Below are 25,482 nucleotides of genomic sequence, written 5' to 3' on the forward strand. Positions count from 1 at the left end.
TTCATAGCCAGTCTGTGATTTGTACACAAACATGTGTTTACTGACATGTCTATACACATGTTTTGCAGACTTGAGTACCTTAGTCCTTCCATGTTTTAAAAATCTAATAATGCGTGTTAAAATGCATGTTTTAAGCACACAGCTGCTTTTGTGCATTCAAAAACTACTCAGTCAATGTCCTCTCAATGCGTGGAGCTCAGCTAGGCAGGGGAGTTTCTGAAGTAATGTCTGCATTGCCATATTGACTTCTGGGACAGTCAAAGCACCTGAGCAGAAACTAATTAACCTTGGAAGCAATTTAGGGGTACCAAAAATGATGAGTCTCAGGAATTGCTTCCTTAAGGCTTTTGTTGTTGGGCTGCTGGGCACTTCAGTAATAGAATCTGAGCTTTGAAATATGAATGGAGGAACTCATCCCAACTTTGTTGGTATTCTGTCTCAGAGTTAAGACTCTCTAAACCACAAATATTCAGCAACTTTCTCTGCACATAAGTCTGTACTCAAACACATACCCCAGTCAGCAGACATCATGCCTCCCTATTCCTTGGAAGATACTTAAGTTTTTGGGTTTTTGGGGTTTTTTTGCAAAGTATCTGTGATACATTGATATATAAAAATCAATGCAGTTTAGCAATGCTGAGGTACTCTGTAAGTGATTATTCTGAACTATATATGATTTCAAGTCCCATTGAAAATATTTTCTACATAGTAGGGAATTTATATTGCTTTTTGAATGCAAAATTTTTTGAGTCATTTTGCAGTTCATATGAAGATTAATTTTCTCTATGGTTTTCCTGTTGTGAGGCAACAAGATTGTGTTATTGTTTCCAGTATCTGTAAGCCAAACTGTACTTTTCTCTAATCATCTGTCTCCTTGAAAAGCAAGTAGCTCAGCTTCTTTTGATTCCATCTGCCTCTCTAGGGTGTGGCCTGAGATTTGTTCCACTATTGAGCCAACTGCAATTTTAAGGTCAACTTGATAGTTCTGAAAAGACTGATTTTACAGGAAGTAGATCAGAAATATGACAAAATACATTTCAGTTGTATATCATATTTGATGTGAAAACTGAATTTATGAGTCAAAACTTAGTCTTGCTGAAGTAAGCAACAGGTCTGCCTTTGATTTCAACAGGTGGAATTCTGCAGATAGTATATGCAGTTGTTTCGTACTTTGGCTTGCCAAGCCATAACTATGCTAAATATTGCCCCTTGTTTTCCTGTAGATGTGCACTGGGAACTACATATTTGTTCCTTATATGATAACTCCACATAACAAGGTGTACTGCTGTGATAGCAGTTTCGTGAAGGGACTCACGGAGCTGATGCCGCCTGGTTTTGAGTCTCTCCTTGGGCCTATATGCTTACCTCTGGTGGATCGATTTATTCAGCTCTTGAAGGTGGCACAGGCCAGTTCAAGGTGAGTTGTCTTCTTGTACACCCCTGTAAAATGGCTGGCAAGATAACTGTCAGCCTCTTCTGCCTTCTGTTTAGAAAAACTGATACTTAATAGCTCAGCTTGACCAAATACCTGCATTGACACTGCTTTATCAATACATGTTCTGCACATGCGTTGTGGGAGAGCTGTGGGGCCAGTAAAACAAGTGTGAGGGACCTGTCCCAAATTGCTGATGTGAAGTTGTTCCTCTCCAGCCAGTATTTCCGGGAATCCATTCTGAACGACATCAGGAAGGCCCGGACGCTTTACACAGGCAAAGAGCTTGCAGCAGAGCTGGCAAGGATTCGGCAGCGAGTAGATAACGTTGAAGTCTTGTCTGCTGACATTGTAATAAACTTGCTGCTGTCCTACAGAGACATCCAGGTATGAGTTTTGCGCACTGCTAAGAGTAGTAAAATAAATTACATTCTCACAGAAATTTTTAGTGTATTTTGCACAGATTTTTTAATAAACTGTGTGGATAAAGCATACTAGTAAAAATCTTTTATTGTGTCTTCTCTGATGTTTTTATTTTGTTTTGTAGTTTCACTGTTTGCCTTTCCATAGCAGAAAAGAGTTTTATAGCTGCACCTAAAAAGTACACGACATGTAATAACTGTTCTCCGTCTCAGCACTGTTGTGTGATGAACAGCATGTAGTTAAAGTCTATGGTGGCATTTTGCAATTGATAGGCAAATGCATTCTTTGTCACCAAAGCTAGTGATGTTTCATGTGGAAACATAAATAGCTCATATGCGTTTCAGGTTTTGGAATGATGCTAGTAATTGTTTGCCTTGTTATCCGTAATTTCAATTGTCACTCCTTAAATGTTATGAAGTGGTTTGAGTTTGATTTTTTTTTATTTTTATTTGTTTTTTAAATATGTCAGTGAGTAAGCTACTTTAAAAACTGTGGTATTAAAGAGTCTTGTTTTTGTGGCTTATGCCTGCTTCAGAGATTTGAGATGCCTTAATTCAAATGCAGTTAGCTTTGTAATGTCTGCACAAAATGAGTGCTGACGTGTTCAGTTCCTGGAGCTAACTTTAATCATGAAACAGATGTATGAAAATTTCCAAAGGACCATGTTGAAGCAGCACAGGAGACTAAATTGTGCTTCCCTGCTAAATACCCTGCATATTCCCATCTCTGATTAGTGCTAGGCTATTTACAGTTTACACTGTAGAAACTGAAATCCATAAAACTTAAGATGGACTGAAAATGCTTCTTAGTATGAAATAATAGCTGCTTAGGTTGAAGAGAAGTATATATAGGCATACCTTAGTACAGTCGCTTAAAACTTTACTATTCCTTTCCTTTGCAAGGATTATGATTCCATTGTGAAATTGGTGAAAACTTTAGAAAAACTTCCCACTTTTGACTTGGCTTCCCACCACCATGTGAGGTTGCATTATGCATTTGCACTTAACAGGTAAGAATTTACCCTTCCTTATGCTGTGGAACAGTAAATCAAAGCTTCAAACTTTGTAAGGGATGGGTAATCCTGTGTGAAGTTCCCTACTGGAATCTTTATACACAGTCTTATGACTTTGAGTGAAGTGGCTCTGAGGATTCTAAGCTTCTTTTTATTTCATACTATCAAATTTCATTCCTTTTCCTTGGCATGTTTGATTTGTCCTTCCACAGGTTTGCATTATTTTTTGTTTCAGTACCTAAATTAGAGCAAATAAATACCTAACAATATTTTCCTTCCATAAAATACACTTTTAACATTGCTGTGTGAGAGACAGCGCTGCATCATTTGTGCTGGGAAAGACATCATCTCATTCAAGTCTGAGTTCTGCTAATGTCAGGAGACAGAAACAGGAAACATTCATCAAATGTCCATAAGAAGATTTTATTGTATTATGATGATAAACTAACTTTCACCTTCTCTGATAACATGGGCAAAATGTGATACATGGTGCAACATACACCGGATTAAATAAAAGCCAAGCCTAGATTTTCTTTCTAGGATACTGACATTTAAGCAAGTGACTAAAAAGGGGAGTTTTTTCAAAGGAAGTTACAGATGTTCTCTGCTCTGTTGCTGTTATCACAGTGAACATTTTGCTGTTGACTTTTAGAGGAGTAGACCAGGTGTCAGCAGGTATTGAAATGGTCAAGTATAGAAAATGTCTATAGATGGTTCTGCTTCTCACAGATTTGAACTTTGTAATTCATGTTCACTGAGGAGGCTTAAAACTGCATTTCAGGTGAAAGTGATGTCAAAACATGTCACAAGGAATTACTTGAAAAAATAACCCTGGTTTTGAAAGAAAAAAAGAAAACAAAAAAAAATTAAAAACAGCTGTCTGGCATTTTTTGTCTGAATAAAATGTCCAGGTCCTTTCTTGTGCCTTTATACCAGGTAAATGAAGGTACAAATATTTGTTTCCACTTTGACATAAATATGTGAAGTTTTGCAGATTAAATAATCCAGCATGTATCTGTCACTTCTACAGAGCCTTCACAAGGGTCACTAGGTGTTCCTTGGAGCTGTAACATGTTGTTTAGACCTCAAAGTCACAGTTTTCTGGGATAAAGTCACCTTTGAAAATGGGACTAGTTCACTGAGGCACTAAACACCTGAAAAACTGCAGCATATTCTTTTCAGACATATCCTTATACTGCACTGGTTCTGTGACTCTGAAGTGTTGCCTCTGAGAATATCTGACAAAAGATCTACACAGTACCTCCAGAGGAGTCCAGATGAGATTTTCTTATTCCTCTCTTCTCCAGACTGACCGTTTAACTAGAAACCATGACAGCCATGAAAATATTCATGCTTTGATGTGCCAAGAAGGAATTACTTTGGCTAATTGTAACTTTCTCCTTACTGGGCCAATAGAGGATATTTTGTGAGCTGAGGCAGGTCTGGAATGCTCCACTCTTCTGAATCTTTGCTGCGAAAAAAATGTGTCTCTTGCTTCTAAACCAGGTCACTGGTACGGAAGGATGGAGCAGCTCAATTAGTCAGGATTAGTCTGACCTAAATCAAGAAAGTGTGAGGGCATTGATGATGGAAAAGTAAACAGAAATAAAAGTAGGGACCTCTGTCTCTGAAGACCAGCTAAGTGTAAATAATCCTTGTTGCAAAACATTCTTTGCTGTACTGGTTTTGTTCTCATAAAATTCATTAATCTGGATTAGTGATAGTCAATACAAGATGTGGAAGTGTTGAAAAGGGAGTAATGTGATTGTTCAGTACACAACCATGTTAAAATTCTAAACTTTTGATACTGAATGATGTATGTATCAAAACTATGACTCACCAGGAAGTGTTTAATGCTTGCAATTGCGTGGTTTATTTGTCTGAAGTACTTCTTTTAATATTGCCCTATTGGCTTTACTCCTAAACCTTTCCTATCATGGGAGTTCAATCTGGTTTGTGCTTTTTGGGCATTTTGCTTCACAGTCAAAACGTATACAAAAAGTAAAATCACAAACACAAGATAGAATATTTTTTCCTTTAAAGCATGAATTATGATGAAAAAATACTAGATATGAAATCAAGGTTCATATTTTTCTATTTTATAACATTGTCCATTGTGTCTATCTGTCATTTTACATGGATGAAATCATATATCTGTATTTAAAAATGGTCATGAAAAATTATTTATTGTTAACTGTGTTGTTTTTTTAATCAAAATTATTATTTTCAACAGGAGAAATCTGCCTGGAGACAGACAGAAAGCCCTAGAAATTATGATTCCCCTTGTAGAGCAGGAAGACCAAGTAGCTTCAGATATGTACTGCCTGGTTGGTCGAATTTACAAGGACATGTTTTTGGAATCTGGGTTCATAGATATAGAAAGCAGGGACAAAGGAACTTTCTGGTGAGTACTGTTTTCCTGGTCTATGTCCTTTTGTTAGCTTTGGGAAAATATTCCTTGAACAAGAATATATTTAAACAGTTTTTCTTTCCAAATGTTTGGCATCCTTAGGGGATAGACTGAATCTTCTAAACTTCCTTGCTTATTTGTTGAGAATAAGAGATTTATGTTGTTCACACATCTCATTCTGCAAAATTCTTGAAGTGCCTCAGAGACCTGAAGTTTAGGTGTAAACTGAACTCATCAGAGTGTATTTTCCTCATTTTTCCCAAATATGAAGTCTCCTGTTTACTGTATTATTCTTAGGCATCTGGGCCAGAAATAACGAGCCATGAATTGATTGGCATTAATGGAATCTGATAGATACTAGCTGGCAAGGCTTAGAGGTTTAACTCACAACCAATATGACTGTTCCAAACTTGCAGACAAAAGTTTTATCACCCCAGCATCATCGTACAGTATACACGTGTTGCAGTGGACTACACTAGCACCAATAATCACAGAAGAACAACTAGTTCTTCTAGAACTAGTTATAGATAACTAGTAGTTAACTACTAGAATAACTATAGTTAACTACTAGAATATATAGATAACTATAGTTAACTACTAGAATAACTAGTCAATAATAGATAAATTCTTATCCTCATTTTAGAGACAAGACAAGGCTTTTGAAATGCACTAAGTCACTGTTACATGGAAGAGGTTAGAAAATTAAGGCATGGGATGTCATCCTAGACTTCTATCAGGATGAGCTGCTTCTCTGCATTCAGATGAGGATACAGCAATCTGCATTTATGTGTCCTGTGCATCACATCTTAGCTCTGGTGTTGTGTGCATCAACTGCTTGTTGAAGCAAATGCTTAAAATGGGAAGCTTTCTTCTTGCTTTGTTATTTATCCCTTGTTTTCAGTAAACTTCAGCTTAGAACTGTCTCTCTTAAAAGATAAGATAAAATTATTTACCAGTTACAGCCTCAGAATACAAATGCAGCTTATAACTTCTATACTTCACAGTTTGGCAATTCTTACTGGACTTTTAAAAGATGCTGAAATAACAGGAATGCAATGTATTATTGTCATCCCTCCTAGCATAATTTTGGATTAAAGAAAAGTTTCATTTCCTGTAAAGTGCAAAGCCTGTAAAAAGCTTTCAGGGGTATATTGTAAACATTATATTTTGCTAATGTCATGAACATGATAAAAAGACAAGTGTAGTTCTATATACAAATTTTAGGCATTATTACAGACTAAATTAAATATGAATTACTCTTGCTATTGTACATCTTGCTTTCTCCTTATTTATAGTGTCTTATGAACAGATAAACTTTGATATTGTCAAACATAATTGAACCAAGAATGATTATATGTATAACAGTGTAGCCATTTTAGCACACTTGGAATAAATGCATCTTAGCAATCATGATAATCATGGCTCTGATGGCAAGAAGTGATTGCAGGCATTCCAGTTTAGGAAAGGGGCTGACAGCTCCTGCACAGGGTAGGGTGCTGGCCAGCCAGCCCCTAAGTAATCCCTGAAGTCTTTGGCAAGTGAGACCCAATACAGAATGCTCTGTGTGCCTCCTGCCACAGAAGAAGGAGGACTCTGTTGAGCAAAGCTGGAGTTTGGCCAGAAGCTGTACCGGATGGTCCACTTGCTTTTGGTTTGTACTTTATACTGGATATTGATTGGAGTTTCTAGTGTTAGTCATGCAGCCGACATGACATGATGAAAGGTTGACTCATAACTCAGTGAAAAGCTCTTAGAACAGAGCAGGCCTACTCTAGTGCTACAGCAGGCCACAACAGGACAAGGTGTGTGCAGGAGCAGTGCCTCCATGGCAGCGCTATGTTATGTTAAGATAAAGGTTATTATCTCAGTCTTAGAAAAATAAGGATGTAAGAGAAGAATAGTAAATTGCATGAGATAATGAGACGTTGGCAGCAGAACCAAAGCATTGGTTTTGCAACAACTAGTGATGTCAAGGTACTTTAGTCTATTCCAGTTAAAAAAAAACCTAACCAACAATGTGCTTTTCTGACAACTAGCAGAATAAAAGACACCTTTCATATAAATATGAGGGAATAAATGAAAGAGTAATTATTAACTGTCATTTTCTTGTTTCACACCGCCAGTATGAATCAGACTTACCAAAGCTACCAAGTCTTTATTCATATCTTTTCACTGCTACCTCCCTAATTCAGTGTCTGCACTGCAACATTTTCTCAAATGTCAGCAACTGCAACATTTTTCCAAAAGTACAGTCTCTCTTGTATTGGAACAAAAATACTAATTTCCAAGGCTTTTTCTTCTTCTTCTTCTTCTTCTGTCAATCTTTTCTCTGTCCTTTTTGTATTGCGTGAGAATTTCAGCATGGAAGAGCTCTAGGGCAGAAATGGTGATCCAGTTCCCAACATTACTATGTCTCCAAACAGATAATGCCAGCTAGAGGGCTTCTCTTAGATGTATATACTTAGAATCAATGAGAGTGTTGTCCTGTTTAGTTGGCAGATTTTTATGGGGTTTTTTTTGTTTGGTTGGGTATTTTGTTTGTTTTTCTTTTTTTTTTTCTTGTTTGGTTGGTTGGTTTGGGTTTTTGTGATTTTTTTTTTTTTGTTTGTTTTGTTTTTTGTTTTTAGGTTGCATGTGTATGTGTTGGTTGGGGATTTTTGAAGTGAGCCAAAAATATTTTGTATGTACTTTCTTCATCACTTCTTTGTAACTCACAGTAAAAGAGAAAATTGCAGATGATGAAAGAAAAAGATCTAGTGCACTCTGCTTCTCTTGCTTTTCTTCAGAGCAGTAGGCGCCTGTCTAATGATTAAGTTCTTTGGAGGTGGGCAGCTGAAGTATAAAAAGTATGTATATGTAGCAGATTGAAGAGAAGCCTATCTTACAGTTTTGGAGAGCAGAACTTATGTGAAAGCATGCAAAGTCATTAATCATTAGAGCAGAAAAACCAACAAGCAAACAAATTAAAAACCAGCTGTATTTTTGGCCTGTTGGGACAAAAATGCCTTAGCTTTTCTTGCATGTCAAAGCATGGTCTAGAAGTCAAATCCTTAGGTTTTGCACAAATTGTTTTTCTTTCCTTCCTTATATACATATCTCACAACCTGCTTAATTTTTAAAAATGTATTCCATTTGTTTGTCTGAATTTTTTTTCGTCCTTTAGAAAGTAACTTTAAACTTCACTGCTTTTACTGTAGCCAGTTTTGTTGACTGAATCTCTTGTACTCCTTAACTCACATATGATAGTAGTCTTTGCCTTCTCCCTATGGAGGTGTGAATATGTGTGTATATTCATAAAACTTATTCTGAAGAGTAAGTTTAAATACTGCAGATGTCCTGTTGCTGTTGTCACAGCTGCTTGCATTGGTAACATGAGGACAGTGTGTGCTGTGTTTGTGTGAGGCACCTCTACTTCTTTTAGGACAAAGTTGAGCCTAGGTGAATGCCTCTGCTGTTTCTCTTGATTGCTCAGTTTTTCTTGAGGAGAATGAAACCTGGCATAGACCTTTTTTATGTGAACTCATAAGGACAGTGTCGATAAGACACTAGTAAAGAATGAAATTTGGAGTAGCTGAAATCATAGCTAAATGTGAGGTATATTCTTGTATCACTTGCTTCTGTGCTCAAGCATTTTGGGATCACTGTGTGCCATTGTAGCAGGTCCACAATAAAATCTAATGTTTCAAGTCAATGAAAATTCATATATTAAAGACTAAATTAATGAGCTTATTAATAAATGTATCTCTGAAACAGGTCTTTTGCAAACTGATAGTATTATTCTGTCTTATTTGATCTTAAAGAAAATATTGTAAGATACTGCAGTTTTACTGGGGTAATTTTACTGCGATGGATGAGCAGGGTCTGCACTTGTTGTGTGGGCGGAAAGGAAATGGGAGGATGTGTAAATAACAGACTCCTAAAAATAACGACAAAGAATGTGGGGAAAACAGCAAAATATTTTTGCTTCTATGGATTCTTGCTGATAAACAGAAGATAAGCTCTTAAATTATCTAAAACTGTAATGGTGCCCCAACTAGAATGAATTATTTAGAAGTAAGCTTGAATGTTTGTTTTTCTAGGTTCAAGAAGGCGTTTGAGTCAGAGCCAACGTTACCAGCAGGAATTAATTATGCAGTACTCCTCCTGGCAGCTGGACATTGCTTTGATACTTCTTTTGAGCTGCGGAAAGTTGGTAATTATAACTTGCAAATTCATGGTGAAATCACGTTCTAGTGAAAGTACACTACCACCCACCATTACAGGGGGCAAATCTGATGGTTGTATGAGAATGCTTTGATAATATGTGAATATTTAAGTTGGTCTCTCACACCACTGCTGATCCCACCTGACTACAGGTGAGTGCTGTCATGAAGACCTGGTTTCAGTGTCAAAGTCCTAAGTGGTTACCAAAGTTTAGTAAAAACTGAGCTTCTTGTGTGAAACAGGAGTACCTGAAATGGGAATCCAGTTCCAACTAGCACTCTTCATAACAAACAAACACAAACCCTGGGGGGAATATGGATGAGAAGTCCATCCTAAGCCTGTGAAAATGCACTTGACTTGAGCTTGGGTTGGGTTGAGAGAAGAATATTTCTCTTCTGATACATTCTTAAAGGCTTCAGAATGTCTGTATTCATAGAATCATAGAATCATAGAATAACAGTGGTTTGGGTTGGAGGGACCTTTTAAAGACCATCTAGTCCAAGCCCCTGTTGTGGGCATAGATATCTTTCACTAGAACAGTTTGCTCATACTGACCTTGGACATTTCCAGCAAAGAGGCATTCACTTCCCTGGGCAACCTGGTCCAGTGTCTCACCAACCTGGTCTCAATGTCTTGTCATAAAAAGTTTCTTATTTAAGAAGGAAGAATTAAGATAATTTTGTTTATGATTTTGTTTGTGATTTTCTGGATTTGGAAAGAGTGAAAACTCAGTATTAGTCTATAATACATTCAGGGAAGATTTGGGGGAAAGGACTGAAAGTTGTAATATGCATTTGGTGCTCTTCTCCATGAATTTGTATAATTCTTGACTTTATGTAAAGTCTTTTTTTATCTTTATTTCTCCTGAGAAGGTTGTCAAGTGAGAAAGAAACTATTTTTTTTCACTCCACCAAATGTATCTGTATTCAGCCACTGCTCTAGTTTCGAAGTTGGTGTGTACTGCATGTCTGGAAGTAATTTCCTGGGTAATTCTGAGTATGAAGGTCAGAGTGAGATGATTGCTTTCTCATAAACAGTGGAAGTGAAATTTAAATTCTCAGGTGTGAATGAAGGTATTAATTTGGATGTGTGAGGCTGCGTAGAGTTGCCCCAACTACTGTGTTTGCCCTTCTGTGATGGATGAGATTTTGCTTTTTGGTTGGCATAGAATACTTCCACACCCTATGCTGAAATTTGAATCTTGTGTAGAATAAGAGTAGGAGGTAAGAAGATATGTTCTACATATTGCATAGCATTTACAAATACTCACTTGCAGGCCTAACTTTAAACTAGGGAGTTTAATGGAGCTGCATTGTATTTTTTGTGTAGTTCAATATGAATCCTTCAGTTATAAAGATACGTCTGAATTGCACACAGACTACAGCCAACTAGATCTGTACAAATTAATTTGACTGAAATTCGTGTGCTATTTCTTTGGTATCATCTTCTTACGAGTTTGTACCAGTGTTGTTTTCCCTATTGTTTGTACTGAGATCATTACAGAAATTAATGTTCATTCTTACATAAGGTTCCATCCCCAGCTGATGAATTATTTAGTGCAGAAGTATCCTGTTCCTTAGGTGGTTTGTTTGTGTGTTTGTTTGCCTGTCTTATGTTAACTTTTAGTTGGTGTCTGCTGGAAACCCTTGATATAGCAACCCCTCCTGTTAGCTACTGGTGTCTATCTTTCTTTTTTGTTATGGGAAATATTGTCAAAATACTTTTAGTTTCAGACTGACTCAGCTATTTTCAAACATGTTTTCAAATGCATTTATAGTATAGACCCTGTGTGTCATTAGTAATTTATTTCTTGTTGATAAGACTGTGGTCACTATTCATAGAATCACAGAGTGCTGGGTTGGAAAATACCACCAGGATCATCTGCTACCAACTTTCTTTGGAAAAGCACACTCTAGACAGGATGACCCAGTACCCTGTCCAGCTGAAACTTAAATATGTCCAGTGTCAGCAAATCCACTGCTTCCTTGGGAGATGATTCCAAGGGCTGATTCTTCAAATTTTGAAAAATTTTCATCTTGTGTCGAGTTGTAAAGTCCCTGGTAGTAATTTGTACCTATCACCCTTTGTCTTTCCCTTGTGACTCCTTGTTAAAAGGGAGTCTCCATCTTCTTTGTAGCCACCATTTACCCGCTGGATGGATAAAGCTCCCCTAAGCCTGTTCTTCAAGGCTGAACAAGCCCAACTTTTCCTTATATGGCAGGCTTCCCATCCTTTTTTCATCTTTGTGGTCATTCTCTGGATCCTCTCCAGCTTGTCCACATCTTTTGTGTATAGTGAAAACCAAAACTGAACACATTATTCCAGGAGTGCCCTGGCAAGCACTGAATAGAGTGGGATAATGGCTTCTTTATCCCTCCTAGTGATGCCCCAGTTGATACATCCCATTGGGTTTCTTTGCTGAAGAAGCACACTGTTCACTCATATTCAGCTGGTTGTTTTTCGGGGCCCCCAGGTCCCCTTTCACAGAGCTGCTTCCCAGTGGAGTAGATCCCAGCCTGTGCTGCACTCCCAGATTATGTTATCCCAGGTGCAAGATCTTACAATGGTCTTTGTAAGGTTTTTCAGATGGCTGGAGTTATGCTAGATTCTGAGGATAATTTAGTATTTTATTTGTCTGCAGTTAAACAAAAACAAACAAAATCAGGCAAAATCACAAAGGTGGTATGGGAGAAGGTTTTGATTTTTTTCTGGTCCTAACTATCTCTTAAATGTGTGTCATTCTTTTGACGTCGCCTCTTGTCTAAATCTGTGTGTGCAAGGCCATTTTTTAGCAATAGTTTAATTTGCCAAGCAGTGCTTTCTGTTCAGTGTCCACCCACAGTATTATCTGTAGTACATAGAACTTAGAGAAGTTCTGTTTTCTGCTGGGAGATCAGGAGAGAAGCAAGAACAATCTGGTTAACTTCAGTCCAGGTTATACAGAAATAATATTGCTAGTCTGGGAAAGGTGTAGGAAAGGATGTAGTCATTATCAGTTCTTCAGAGGGTGCATGATACTGTAATTAGGAGATGCATATCTGATTACATTAGCAATATAGTAATAACGCCAGTAAAAATAAATCCATGAGAATTTTTACCAATCTGCAGCAGATCAGAAAATTTGCCGTCTAAAAAATCTTACCTGTACTTGTCAGATAATAGTTCACAACTAAATGAGCAAATGGAGCATTAATAAAATCTCTTCTTCTATTTTCTGAGTAGTATTGCTTTCTTAACTGTACAAAAAACTTTGAGACCAGAACAGAAATGCTGTGATCTGCATTGTCAGTTATGATCTCTGCAGGCTGTGCAACTTTGACACACAAAGGATCCTGTAATATGAATTGTTCTGTCAATAATTGAGCAAGGAAAGCAGTTTATTTGTAAAGCTGTCATAGTAATACTTAACTGGTAATATCTACTTATTGTATCTCATTTTCATCACAAGCTGTGGGTATATTCTTGGTGTTATAAAAACAAAGGCTTTTCTGGTATTAATGGTTCCTTTGTTTTGGCTCACTTGTTCTAAAGGCAAAATATGTCTGATAAAATATACTGGAATTCAGCTGCTGCTTTTTTCTCCTCCCCTTGTGAAAGCCAAGTTTATCATGGAAGGAGAGAATGTCTTGACTTTGCCTGGATTTTCTTATACTCTCAAAAATCTTTTAAAGGAAACCATAAACTCATAAATTCATGGAGGTTCACTTTACAAGTTTTTGTTTCAAAACAATTGTTTCCCCCCAAGTTATTTAAATTGGAGTTAAAGTCCTCTGAACCTCTTGCTAATGTCATAACAAAGCAGCTGCATTTCAGGGATAAGTAACTTGCCTTTCAGGGATGAGTAACTTTGTAGATGAGCTTTGCAGAGGATGGCCAGCAAACCAGAGCGAGTTTTAGCACCAAGTACCTCACCTTTCTCAGAAGATCTTGATGAGAAGGTGATGTTTTCTTCTCTAAGGTAGTAGGATCCACTTAACAGAATACTTGGGTAAAACTTCCACTTTATCCAGGATACATGACAGTAATGATTCCCAAATTTGGTGTCCTGAGGCATGTCCACCCTTTCTCCCCCTGTCTTCCTATAAGTCTCCCTTACTGAGCTGGGACTCAAAATGGTTGCTGTCAGCAGTCCTACCCTCCTAACAAATACCTCTCCCTGCCAGCCAGTAATGCAGATCCCTCCCCATGTGAGCTGTACTCTTCATCAGACCCACACACTTGCTTTAGTCTGTTGCCACATCTGGAGCACAGAAGGGTTGTGATGGTGTGTCCCTGCAGATGCAGGGAAGTGTGGCAGAGCATGTCTGCCTGTGAAACCGGGACTGGGGCTGCTGCTTGCTGTGACAAATAGCCTGTGTTAGCTGGTCAGTGGCCACTGCAACTGTGTGTGCCATCACCCAGTGCTTAGCAAAGCCCCTATGCACAGCTGAATTCCTCCCTTTCCCCTTCTCCCAACAAAGGCATGTCCAACTGAAATGATCCATGTATCCCCATGATACAGTTCCTTACATCTCTTGTGATGAAGTCACATTAAGAGCCTATGGAAGTTAGTAGGTGTCTGTCTTTTCTTGTGTGTTGCTATCAAATGCATGCAAATGTTTTAGACATTCTAGTAGAGCCCTTTGGCCTTTGTAGATATTGCTGAAGAGTGTTACTCTAAAGTCCTGGGGGAGATAAATTTTTTCCATTTACTGTGTTTTCTGTATAGCATTCAGGTTTTGTTCTCTAGAACCCAGCTAAAGTTGAACACTTTGAACACTAATTCCCCCTCCCTATCCTCCACTGATTAGTGCAGGTGTACATCTTCAAGTGGTCTCTATGACAGTGTGAATGTGTGTAGCACCCTGGCTTAAAGCTTTGCAGAGATGGTCACCATGTACCTTATGGAGTTGATGGAGGTGATGTACATTGCAACATTTCTCAGGCTGATCAGAGATACTTTGTAGCATCTATGGCATTTTCAAAAGCCTTTATTTCCTAACATTGATGTCATAAAAATGTGAGCAATAGGATAAAACATGATAAACTTTGTAGGCTGAAATGTAGCTTGTGTAATGATACCCATTTTGATAATATTTATTACTGCTTCCACCATGAAGTTTAGTCTGCTAGCTGCTCAAGGAAGGTTAAGGAAAAAAACAAGATCAACAGTTGCATTGAAATTTCTTGTGAATACTCAGCCCAAATATCAAGGACGATGGAAGATAATGTGGGAGAGAAACTGTCATAGTGGAGTAGTGTGGGAAAAGTGAATAAAAGACTACAGTGGTGGAGTAGCTTGTTGTGTGAGCTGAAAATTGTTGGGTTTTTTTGCGGGGGATGATGTAGCATATCTCATGTTAGCTATATGTAGCAGCTCATATGAACTAAAACTCATCCTGAAGGCCACAGGGGAGCCTGTAGTTCTCAGAAAAACTAAGCAAGTCAAAACAAAACCTGAGGCTCTCCGTAGTCTTGAGTTGCTGGGGGACTTGTGAATATTAATAGATGTCTTTCATTGGGGTAGGACTTGCGGCAGTTTAAAGAACATCACTGCTGGAAGAAGCCCAGTGGATCATCTGTTCCTTCTGCATGGGACCTTGTCTATAAAGGTAAGTTTGGGGCTTGGGGCTTGTAAGTCAAAAAAAACAAAGCAGAAAAAAACATAATAGGTGCCTTATTCAGCATCTGTTAAGTTTTTGCAGCTATATTGTGTAGCCTAAGGCCCCAATTTACCTTTACAGATGAGGTCCATGCAAGAACATAAGTAATCTGACTGTGGCCTTGTCCTGACAGTGATGTCTTAAAGTTCCTTTCTTGAGAAGCCTGTAGGAAGAGGGGGTGGGGAAAAAAATCTTCTACCAATTAGGGTGTTTGGAAGGCATATCACATTAAGTGGTAAGTATGATTTCCATCTTATTTTATCAAAATTGAGAGAGTATAGTAATGTAAGCAATTAATAGAGTTTGAATAAAGAAAATGGTTCTTTTAAAATTGCATTAATACAAATTCTTGTGACTTGTTATTCTCTTTGGTACAGGAGTAAAGATCAGCAGCCTGCTTGGTAAAAAGGGGAGCTTGGAGAAACTGCAAAGCTATTGGGAAGTGGGATCTTTCTTGGGGGCCAGTATGTTGGCTAATGATCATATAAGAGTGATCCAGGCTTCAGAAAAGCTGTTTAAACTAAAGGCACCAGCATGGTAAGGTGATAAACAAGGCCACATACATTCCTGTGTTTTAAAACATTGGACTCCCTCAGCTTTCACATTAGGCACTGTGTTCAGCTGACAGGAGATGATACATTTTGTGTTTTTTAACAGATTGTACTGTGTGTGTATTATTTTACTGTACTTTTATCCAGAGAAGGGACTCTCTTCCCCTTTTGCACTTATTCAGGGGTAGATCTGATATGGATCTTTAATTTGATGTGTGAGAAGGGCAGATTCATCATGGACTTCAAGCTCTTCTGAGGGCAAAGGAGAAAGGAGGAGCTGCTTGAAGCTACATTGCTGAAGAGAAGTGGTAGTGGCTTGTGAATTTAGTCATAACAGCCTGAAGGTTTTGGGGAATGAAGACAGCTTAGCTAGGGAGGCCTGGCTGTACCTTTAAATATTGTTTAGGGCACATACCAGTTGTTTTAGGAACTGAATACAAATTACCTGTATGGTGCAAGCTACATCTTGTCGTGGTTGAGAAGACTGCAAATCAAAGTCCAGTTAACAGAAAGATCATAAATCCAGGGTTAAAGGCAACCCTGTAAACTCAACATCTCAACATATGCAAAGGCCAAGAGATGTGTGCTGTGACAGCAGGCACCTGCTGTGGATATAGGCAGCAATTAAGGACCAGTCACCTACTCATTAAGGGCTGGGTTCATCTTAGGTGGGCAGAACCAAGACTCCTTTCTGACTAAAAAAGTTGTCACTCTGGTAATTATGAGAGCAAACATCACACATAGGTATTCTTATCTTTTTATAAAGGATAGAGTGTGCCTCCAGAACGTGATCAGAGAGATACTAAAATACAGAAATGCTAAACTTCTGTATTGACATAACATAGAAAATGTCAGAATTAAAAACTCTAATTTTCAGGCAAAATATTTCATAAATGCTTTATGCGGTGTATTTGTTTGCAAGGTTTTCCATTTTTACTATGTGTATATTTTACTAAGAAGCTAGATAGCACTCTCTGGAAGTCTCCTGGTAAAATTTTCTGGAGTTTATGAGTGCCTGGTTGTCAGGATTTTATGTACCCCAGTGCCTTTGGGGTTTAAGTCTGTGGATTAAACTCTGAAAATACAGCTCACTCATTTGTGCTTCATGAAGAATTTCTCCTGTGAGCAATTCCTTCCCAGTCTGTTGCCTGCTTTATAGCAGGGCCCACTTGATACAAACAGGAGTAGACACAGTACCTTAAGCCAGCTATCCTGATAGCCCAAGAAGGATAATTGGAAATTGCATAGCTATGGAAATGTTCACTAAAGACCCTCTGAGGGTGAAACAAAAGTTTCCATGAATAGCGTAACTGTGATAAATGATAGCAGTGATAAATCCTCTTTTAGCATGTATATCTCATTACTGTTTCCAACCTTTTTTTCAAAAATGCCAAGAGAAAGCAATGTTATCAGAAGCCCCATAAATCAGCCCCAAAACATAGAACAACAAAGAGAGGGATGAACTGCATTTAGGAGAAACATTCAGCACTGCTGTTGTCCATAGGCTCAGTTTCATCTTTAGGCAGAAGATTTAGCTATTTCATGAGATTTTCTTGGTTTAGAATAGAAGACAGTATATGGTATTACGAATATGAGTAGGAAGGAGTGTTCCAGGACTCTTATATTTCAGTTGCCTCGTTTAGCAGCTATGTTTCCAATTCTAGATGGGAATTGTTATTATGAAAAGCAATCCTAGAGAAGCAGAATGTTGCTGGCAACCTTGGTGTTGCAGTGGTGAATACTTCAGCTGTAGGAGTAGAGACAAAGGTAGAGACATTACTGCTTACAAAATGTACTGAATTTATTATCTGTGTATGTTTGGATGGTCACAGGTACCTGAAGTCTATTGTAGAGACTATTTTGATATATCAGCATTTTAAGAAACTGACTCCAGAGCAACATACAGCCAAACAGGAACTTGTGGATTTCTGGATGGACTTCCTTGTTGAAGCCACAAAGACAGATGTGACTGTAGTTCGATTTCCAGTAAGTGGCTGTTTTGTTGGGTCTTGGAGACTTTTTTTTTTTTGGGTAATATTTTTGGGGGATAGGTTTTTTAAAAGCAAATTGTGTTGTAAAGGAAATGAGCACAAAGCACTGCTTCTTTTTAGGTGGCCAGACAGTAAACTGTTTGTCCAGAAGAAATGTATTTGGCCTGCATCTTAGATTGATTTTAATTGAATGCATGTGAGTGCAATGGGATTGTACAATGTGTTCCATACAAAAGTAATGAGGAAAAAAGTCAAGAAAGAATTTTGCTATTTATTGTTTGCTACCAATGGATATACTTCTAAAACAAACTTCTACAGTGTACTCCAGGTGATTATATATTAACTATACTGGGTTTTGAAAAAAAAAGATAATTAATTTTAGTAGTTTTCTAGCTCAACAGGCTTTGTTTACTCTACTGCCAGTTAAGACTATGCTTTTTCAGAGGTTAAAAATCAGCCCAAACAGTCAGAAATTTATTGTTCCAGCTACTAGGAAGTGAATTTCAACAACATTGCACTATAAGTGTGTATATACACACTTATGTGTATATACATACATACGTATGTTTATTTCTGATTTCTTCCACAAAAATTTTGCTGAGAATTTTTATTAGATGCCCCAGTGCTATCATGAAAGTATACTGTAAGAAAGTCTATGTTTTCTGTACATATTAAGTGTATATGTGCAGGAAATAATGTCTTGGGTATTCCTTTTAGCTAACCATCAGCAAAAACAGCTTTTTGTCTTCAATAGCAATTGCTATTGTTTCCCAGATAGTCAAAGTGCAAAGAGGTTGTTTTGTACAGTTACTTTCCATGTGTAAATCTAATAATAAACTGTTAGGAAGACTTCAATGTCTTCAAGCAAGACCTTGAGGCAGTAAAGTAAAAATAACATGAGACCATCTAAAGAGCCTGGTTTTCCTTTTCTGATGAGAACAGGTAGAAAATTTTGCAGGGAAACAAAAGCTATTTTGAATCTTCTGATTCAAATAATCCTTTTAGATTTTAGATATTCTGATATATCATGATCCTTTTAGATTTTAGATGATGGAATATTTCAATTAAATACTTAAATAAGGCTCTGACTTATAAAACTGTCCAAATAACTGTCCAGTGATCCTTCTGTGACCCTTCCAACTCAGACTGTTCTGTGATTTTGTGACCTGACTTGCACTGGTGTTGCAGACAGACATATGGGATTTCTCATAATACAAAAATTCTACCTGTACCTGTTCAGAATGAAAATCACAGTTCAACAAGAAAACAAAATGAAAACTAGCAACTTTATTTTTCCTCCTCCTCCCAGATCACAATTAATTTATTCTAAAAGAAGCTTTCTTTCGTATTTCCATATTGTGAATTGTTCTGTGTATTCTGAAAGCTTGAACTTAAGAGCTCCACTTTCCATGAGCACTAGCTTAGCTGTTAGTTACTCTCTTACCTGGTAACATTAGTGTCATCACTTTGGCCTTTAGAAGAAGAAATGACACAGTTAATGGACAACTTGTTAAAGAATAAAGACCACAGTTTGTGAAGTGGCTTAAATCAGATTTTACAAATTTTAAGTGTCTGGAGATGCCAAGCAACATATTTTAATTCCCACTGCTTATCATTTACAGAGTTAAATGTGTAGGGACTTTTCAGAATTTAGCCCTGCACTGCTTCCAGTGTATCTCTGTGCTTACCAACTCTGAGGGAGGAGACATGGCTTAGATTTCACTCTAAGTCATGTATCTCTCCAAGACTTTCTACTTCAGCGTTTATATACTTTTTAAAATAGATGTAGAGTGACTTCCTCTAGTCAATCATTGTTGCATCTCATCTCATATCTTTTTAATCGTTTCTTGTTTTTTTTTTCACTTATTCCACAACATTTTCTATACTCTTTAGCTGTCAGCCTCTTGCAATGGTACTTGTTACTTTTGAGAAAATAATTTGATCTGGTGGCTATGGTGCATGGTGGTCTAAATCAAAAGCTGTTCAGTTTACCTCCAGGTCAATCTGTTTCACCCAAATATGCTTCTACCAAAAGATGATAAAGGTGTACCATGAATCTTCTTCACACGGGAGATAGACATTCTGGAGTGGCATTATAGGAGACTGAGTTGTGACGGAAAGATTTCAAAGCCTAACATTTAAAAAAAGAAAAAAAAATATATATATAAAAAAATTGATACATGCTATCACTTGACACAAAATAGCCTTATATAAAAATATTAAAGTTGGCTTTATTTTTTTTCCTTTTTTAATCTTAAATTACTGTCAGCCACACTAAACCCCCTAAAATCTTGCTTTTCATTATTTCCCTGTTTTTCCTGTTATGGTATGACTAAAGAAAAAGTTTTAACAGATTTCAATACTTTTTGAAGTTTTACCAGTTTTGCACTAACTAATGAAAATTATTTGTTCTGCAAGGTTTTAATATTAGAACCAACAAAAATCTATCAGCCCTCATATCTCTCCATCAACAGTGAAGCCGAGGAGAAGACGGTATCCATCTGGCATGTGCTGCCTGATGACAAGGTATGGTTGTAGTTGTAACTTTTTTCACAATTTAAAAGCATTCATGGTACATAAGGCATGCAGCATGTGACCAGTTGCATCTAATTATGATTCTGAAAAGTAGAAAAGTGTTTAAGTAACACACAGGAAGATGCTGAGATATACTGCTGTGCTTAAGGTTGTCCTGATTTTCAATGGATCTTTTGTTTCCTATCATTTTTCAAAATTATTTGTGTTTTCCTTCAGGTTATTTTAAGCCATTGTATAATACACAACAAATCTGTTGCTTCAGATTTCATAAGTAATTTACAATTTACTGTCATCATACCAATAATGTAGCATAAAATTACTTATACTTACAGAACTATATTCTCCCTACCCTTGCAGTTTTACATGTCAGCTGTGATACTCCTTTCATATGAAAGTAATAGAGACTGGGATGTTAAAATGGGAGCAGAATCAATCAAATGCCAAAGAAGTATTTGGCAGAAGGACAGATGGATGCTCTAGAAATTGAAAATTCTGAGAAGTCTATATGTTAAGGTGTGAGACAGCCAGACATAGTTGGAAAGGAGCTTAGAAAATCTGGAGATGGAAGTGGAGAGGAAAACCTAGAATGGTTATTACATGCTGGGATGTTTAGGAAGCAAAGTCTTGGTAAGAGGGAAGACAGGGAGGATATCATAGAACCTTAGAGGAGGACATCAGCAAGGGAAAATGAAGGAGTATATGAAGAGTGAATGGAGACTGAGTCAGCTAGGGGCAAAACATCAGGGATGCTGTGATTTGTAAGAACTGTTCATTCTTCCACAGCAGCATTTTGTTTGCCTGCAGCATAGGACAATGCAGACCTGTTTTTCAGGTAGAAATCATTTAGGTTGGAGAAGACCTTCAAGATCACCAGGTCCTGTCATTAACCTACCACTGGCAAATCCAATCTTCAGCTTTCCTGCTAGTAGTCTGTAAGAGGAGAAATATTTTTGAACACAAAATACAGTGACACTCTAGTGCTTAAAATTTTTGTTGTGAGTTCATGAGAAAATGTAAATGGCAGCTGAAATAGCATATTTAGAGAACAAACTGAAATGTTTGCCTAGATCAATAAATTTCTATTTATTTGTGGTTTATTCTGACTGATCTTTTTTGAAGTAGGCTCAGCCCCTGAGAATAATTTAAAAAATAAACGTATTGCAATTCTTGGGCAAAATAAAAATTTACCATACAGTAAATAATTATTTGTCAGAACCACAGACTTAATCTTGCTATTCTAAAATACCTGTTTGGAAAGTATTTCTGTATTCAGAATTTATTCTATTTAGAGACTACTTGAACATGGGGTTTTTTTCCCCTTTTTTTTTTCCTTTTGTGGAGTTTTTTGTGTGTATATCTTCGGTTCACCTCCAAACAATACTTTTCATTCTGTTAAGTGGCTTAACTGTAGTGTAATAAGGAACATAGGACTAGAAGAAATTTTCTGGACTGTTGAGTTCTGTTCACCTCTGTTGCAGACACTCTCCCCTTATAATGTTTCCCAAAGAGTGATCAAGCTCTTTCTGAGTGTTAGTATGGGTTTCACAGTAGACCAATCATGCTGAAAAGTGGTTTCAGAAATCCACTGTGACTCTAGAAGAGCAAAGAGTAGAATACTGCTGGTGTAGTGAAAAGGCATTACTTTAAGTATTCCTGTTTTCAGTCTGAATTTATTGACATTTCACAGATATTTGTTCTTTTGCTAGCAAAGTGTTTATATTAAGTGGTTTCCTTTCTCCCTCTGATGTTTACCTGACAGTATTTTTTAGGAGGATCCTAATATCTCTTTATGTGGGATTTTTGTGTAGGTTTCTTCTTAGGCAAAATAAGGTTTCTTTTTAGGCTTGGTGTACTTGGCACACACATGGCTTGGCCACACATGGCACCTCATTGCCACGACTTCCTATGTTCCAGCTTGAGTTAACCGTACTTGAGTATGTGCACTCAATGCAGTCATATTCCAAAAAATGTATTCCATGGTGCATTCTTCTATCTTTAGCTACTGGGGTATTTTGTTTGATACGTTCAGCAATGGCATTTTTCATAGCTGTGTCATTTTACTGCCCAGTTATCCTCTGTCTGGGAGAAAGATTTGGGTGTCAAATGTCTGTTTGGTGTTCAGAAGATAGGTGTTTCTTTATAGCATGGTAAACGTTTCTTTCCGGTTTCCCCTTCTCCTTCCTGATGTGAGGTGTGTGTCTTTGCATTTTCTGCAGAATAGTATTTTCCTATTTTTCTGGCCTAGTCTTAATCATTGGCATTAGACATTAAGTGCACTCCTTGTACTTTTGCTCTGGCCAGAATCCTTACTGTGGTGAGTTTATTGAGTAGTCAGGAATCTGATGGACACTGTGCCCTGTGAGCCATCATACCCATTGAAAGAATGCAATGGGCAATTTGGTAGTTACCTTCAGCTGTACAATTATAATCTGTTGTAATTCATCAAAGACCTTAGAATTCATCAGAAATCTCACAGGGAGAAAAGGGACTAGAAAAATTTAGAGGCACCAGCTTCCTCTTCAGCTGAATATAACCAGTATAATATTTGTCTTTGCTGAGAGATTTTGTAAAGGAAAAGGATGTATTATCTGTTAGTCTACTGCACAGAGGAAGACTCATACTTTGGTCCTTAGTAGCCTGAAAGCAAGCATTTTTGGGGCTGATTAACAAGGAAAGACCACCTATCTCTACTGCAAGGGCATGTTAGACAGCTGGGTCTGGAAACTTCTTCATCTATCCAAGTTCAGTCTACCAACCATAGGTCTATCAGAGCTTTAGCAATTCATGCTTCAGATTTCAGTTCATTTTGGCTCATAAATTAATGGTTCTGTTTGTTTTCCAGAGTTCAGTTGGTGCTCCAAGAATAAGATCTGTGAGTTACAAAGTGTATGAACTTCCTTTCATGCACAAAGAAGCTGAATTTCCGTTTCAAATCCAAACTGAAACTCAGTGGAGCCTGCAGCTGGCACTTTTTTATTAAATAGACAAATGACTGTCAATACCAGGATAAATAATGTAGCCTCTTTCTTTTCTGTTGCTTTTTAGCAGCATATTTTAACATCTATGTCTTTAATAATACTGAGTTTAGGATACACAAATGCCAAGAAAAATCAGACAGCATTTTATTTGTGGAATGCACATCACCTTTGCCTTGCAGTTCCCTAATTTTAGCAGCCCTTCCCGCATGGGGTTAGAGGAATGCAGCAGTGCTGTTTGTAAGTTTGAAATAGAACAGCCTGTCTCTGTTTTGCTTTGGCTTCTGAATCCATTCTGAGTTTTGTTTTGGGTAGTTGATTTTTTTTTTGCCTAACCAAAGAACAGATGCTGAATTTGGAGAGCACGCCTGATATATTTACTCCAATGTATTCAAAACTTGGCAAGATCATGAAGGGACATAACTTTTATGTTATTTCATTGCTTGAGAACTTCATGTGGTAATTAAGATTTAAGAGATTAGTTGCACGTAGATGACCGTAAAAAACAACACTAATGTTTCTTGTTATGTTTCTTTAGCATTTCTGCCTCTCGGGACATATATTTTTAATTATTTAGGGTTTAGATTATTCCCAGTAGTAGGAATTGGACAAGCACCAGTAGCTAAGGTCTGAAGAGAGTTTAATAAACTTGGAAAATTGGAAAGTAGCAGATTTTGTATATGAAGGGAATTGTAAAAGACTATGCAGAAACCCTTCCTCATTAGCATAGGGATTGAGTTGATCTTCCTTCGTGTGAGAGAACCAGGCAACTCAAATAGTAGTCACAAACATTCCATAACTAGCATCATTAGTACTTCCACTTTAAGATACAAATCCAGCTTTTCCTAATATTAGGCTACTCTCTTATTCCTTTACCCCACAAAAGAAATCCTTACCCCATTTACTATTGATGAGATATTGAAGTTACTCCTTTGTAGTTTACACTTACAATAGTTATGAAACTTGTGCATCAAGAAAGATGTTTGCTTGTATTTTTGGTCCATTATTTTTGACATTTTATATTAACATCACAACATTTAATGTGATTTGAGCAGGAAGGAAAGAATTACAGAAGAGGAAAAAACTGATGTAGGAATCCTCATAGAAAGTTGTTATATCTGGGAGAGTAATTTCCACTGTCATTTTCTGCGCATTGTGCAACATTTCAACAGTGTATCTGTTTTGACTTCTGTATATTTCACTATTCATTTTATAAGCTACACATTTTCAAGTTGTCTTTTGGAATCAATTTGGCCATGTTTCTGTTTGACAGTATGCCCTTGCTCAGATCACTAAAATTCAGCTGCAGAAAGCAAAGGTTCTTCAAACATGCGGCTAATTGTGCTGGAATCCCAATGTTGCCAGGACTGTGAGCCGGTGTAGCTCCACCTTTTCCTTAAAGGAGAATGTTTTCTTTAGAAGATACAAAAGGCTTCTGTTTGCTACAGTAAAGTTTTAATAGAACATAAACGTACAACAGTATAACTGTCTACAGAGAACTCAGTTCTGCTGAATGTGACAGCTGTAAATTTAAAAGATCTGAAAATGAATGAGGCCTGGCTCTTTGTGTTTTCATAGGGTGGCTTCTTTCTTCCAGACATGTTTTCACTCCAGCAGCTCTTAGGGGTTTTGGTGCATTCTTATTGCTCTCTTCTGGATTCCTAGTGAAATAATCTTTTTTCTGTTTCTTTGGACACTTTGCCTTCATATTTGAGCAATTCTTCCTACTTTTCAAGAATTTCCTACTTTGCTCTCCTGCATTAGACTTTATACTTGTAGCTTTCTCCTCCTGGCCTTCCCCCACGCTAGGGGATTGAGTGTGCAGAGCTAGCTCTCATTATTCTCAGAGATGGAATACTTTTCCCCCTCCTTTCCTGAATACCACATGTGATCCCAAGTTCAGTATCCAAACAAGGCTACACTGTCATCTCTTCTGATCTGCTCTTTTGAATGTTTTCTAAAATAGTAAATTCTGTTTGCAGCGTAAACAGTGACAAAATAACCCAAAACTTCTGTGTAGAACTTCTGTTGCTTTGGTTTCAGGGAAAAAAAAAAAAAAAGAAAAAGAAAAAGAAAAAAAAAGCCTTGAAAAATAGGTGTTAACAGGTCATAGATTGTTGTCATTTGAATGTTTCCCATTCCATCTCATGAGCTTCATTCTAGAAGATATGCCTACTGGCCCTTCATACATAAGGAGGAATATTTTGTTTATTTATTTATTTTTTACTGTGTGTTACAGAAAGGTATCCATGAGTGGAACTTCTGTGCTGCTTCTATTAGGGGGGTAAGGTAAGTTGTTTCCTTTTTT

General features: G+C 37.4%; 1 protein-coding gene across 1 annotated transcript in view; it reads left to right on the forward strand.

The window, feature by feature from the left end:
* MAP3K5 (mitogen-activated protein kinase kinase kinase 5) overlaps nucleotides 1-25,482 on the forward strand; it is a 104,062-nt gene that overhangs the window by 46,542 nt on the left and 32,038 nt on the right. Inside the window, exons 4-12 of the mRNA XM_058836631.1 lie at nucleotides 1,224-1,417; nucleotides 1,651-1,819; nucleotides 2,758-2,864; nucleotides 5,101-5,271; nucleotides 9,357-9,469; nucleotides 15,500-15,659; nucleotides 17,506-17,659; nucleotides 20,083-20,190; nucleotides 25,414-25,463. Coding sequence (XP_058692614.1) covers nucleotides 1,224-1,417; nucleotides 1,651-1,819; nucleotides 2,758-2,864; nucleotides 5,101-5,271; nucleotides 9,357-9,469; nucleotides 15,500-15,659; nucleotides 17,506-17,659; nucleotides 20,083-20,190; nucleotides 25,414-25,463 — 1,226 coding nt within the window. The remainder of the gene's footprint in view (nucleotides 1-1,223; nucleotides 1,418-1,650; nucleotides 1,820-2,757; nucleotides 2,865-5,100; nucleotides 5,272-9,356; nucleotides 9,470-15,499; nucleotides 15,660-17,505; nucleotides 17,660-20,082; nucleotides 20,191-25,413; nucleotides 25,464-25,482) is intronic.

This window comes from Poecile atricapillus, chromosome 3 (assembly GCF_030490865.1).
Source record: "Poecile atricapillus isolate bPoeAtr1 chromosome 3, bPoeAtr1.hap1, whole genome shotgun sequence".
In the NCBI taxonomy this organism is placed as follows: Eukaryota; Metazoa; Chordata; class Aves; order Passeriformes; family Paridae; genus Poecile; species Poecile atricapillus.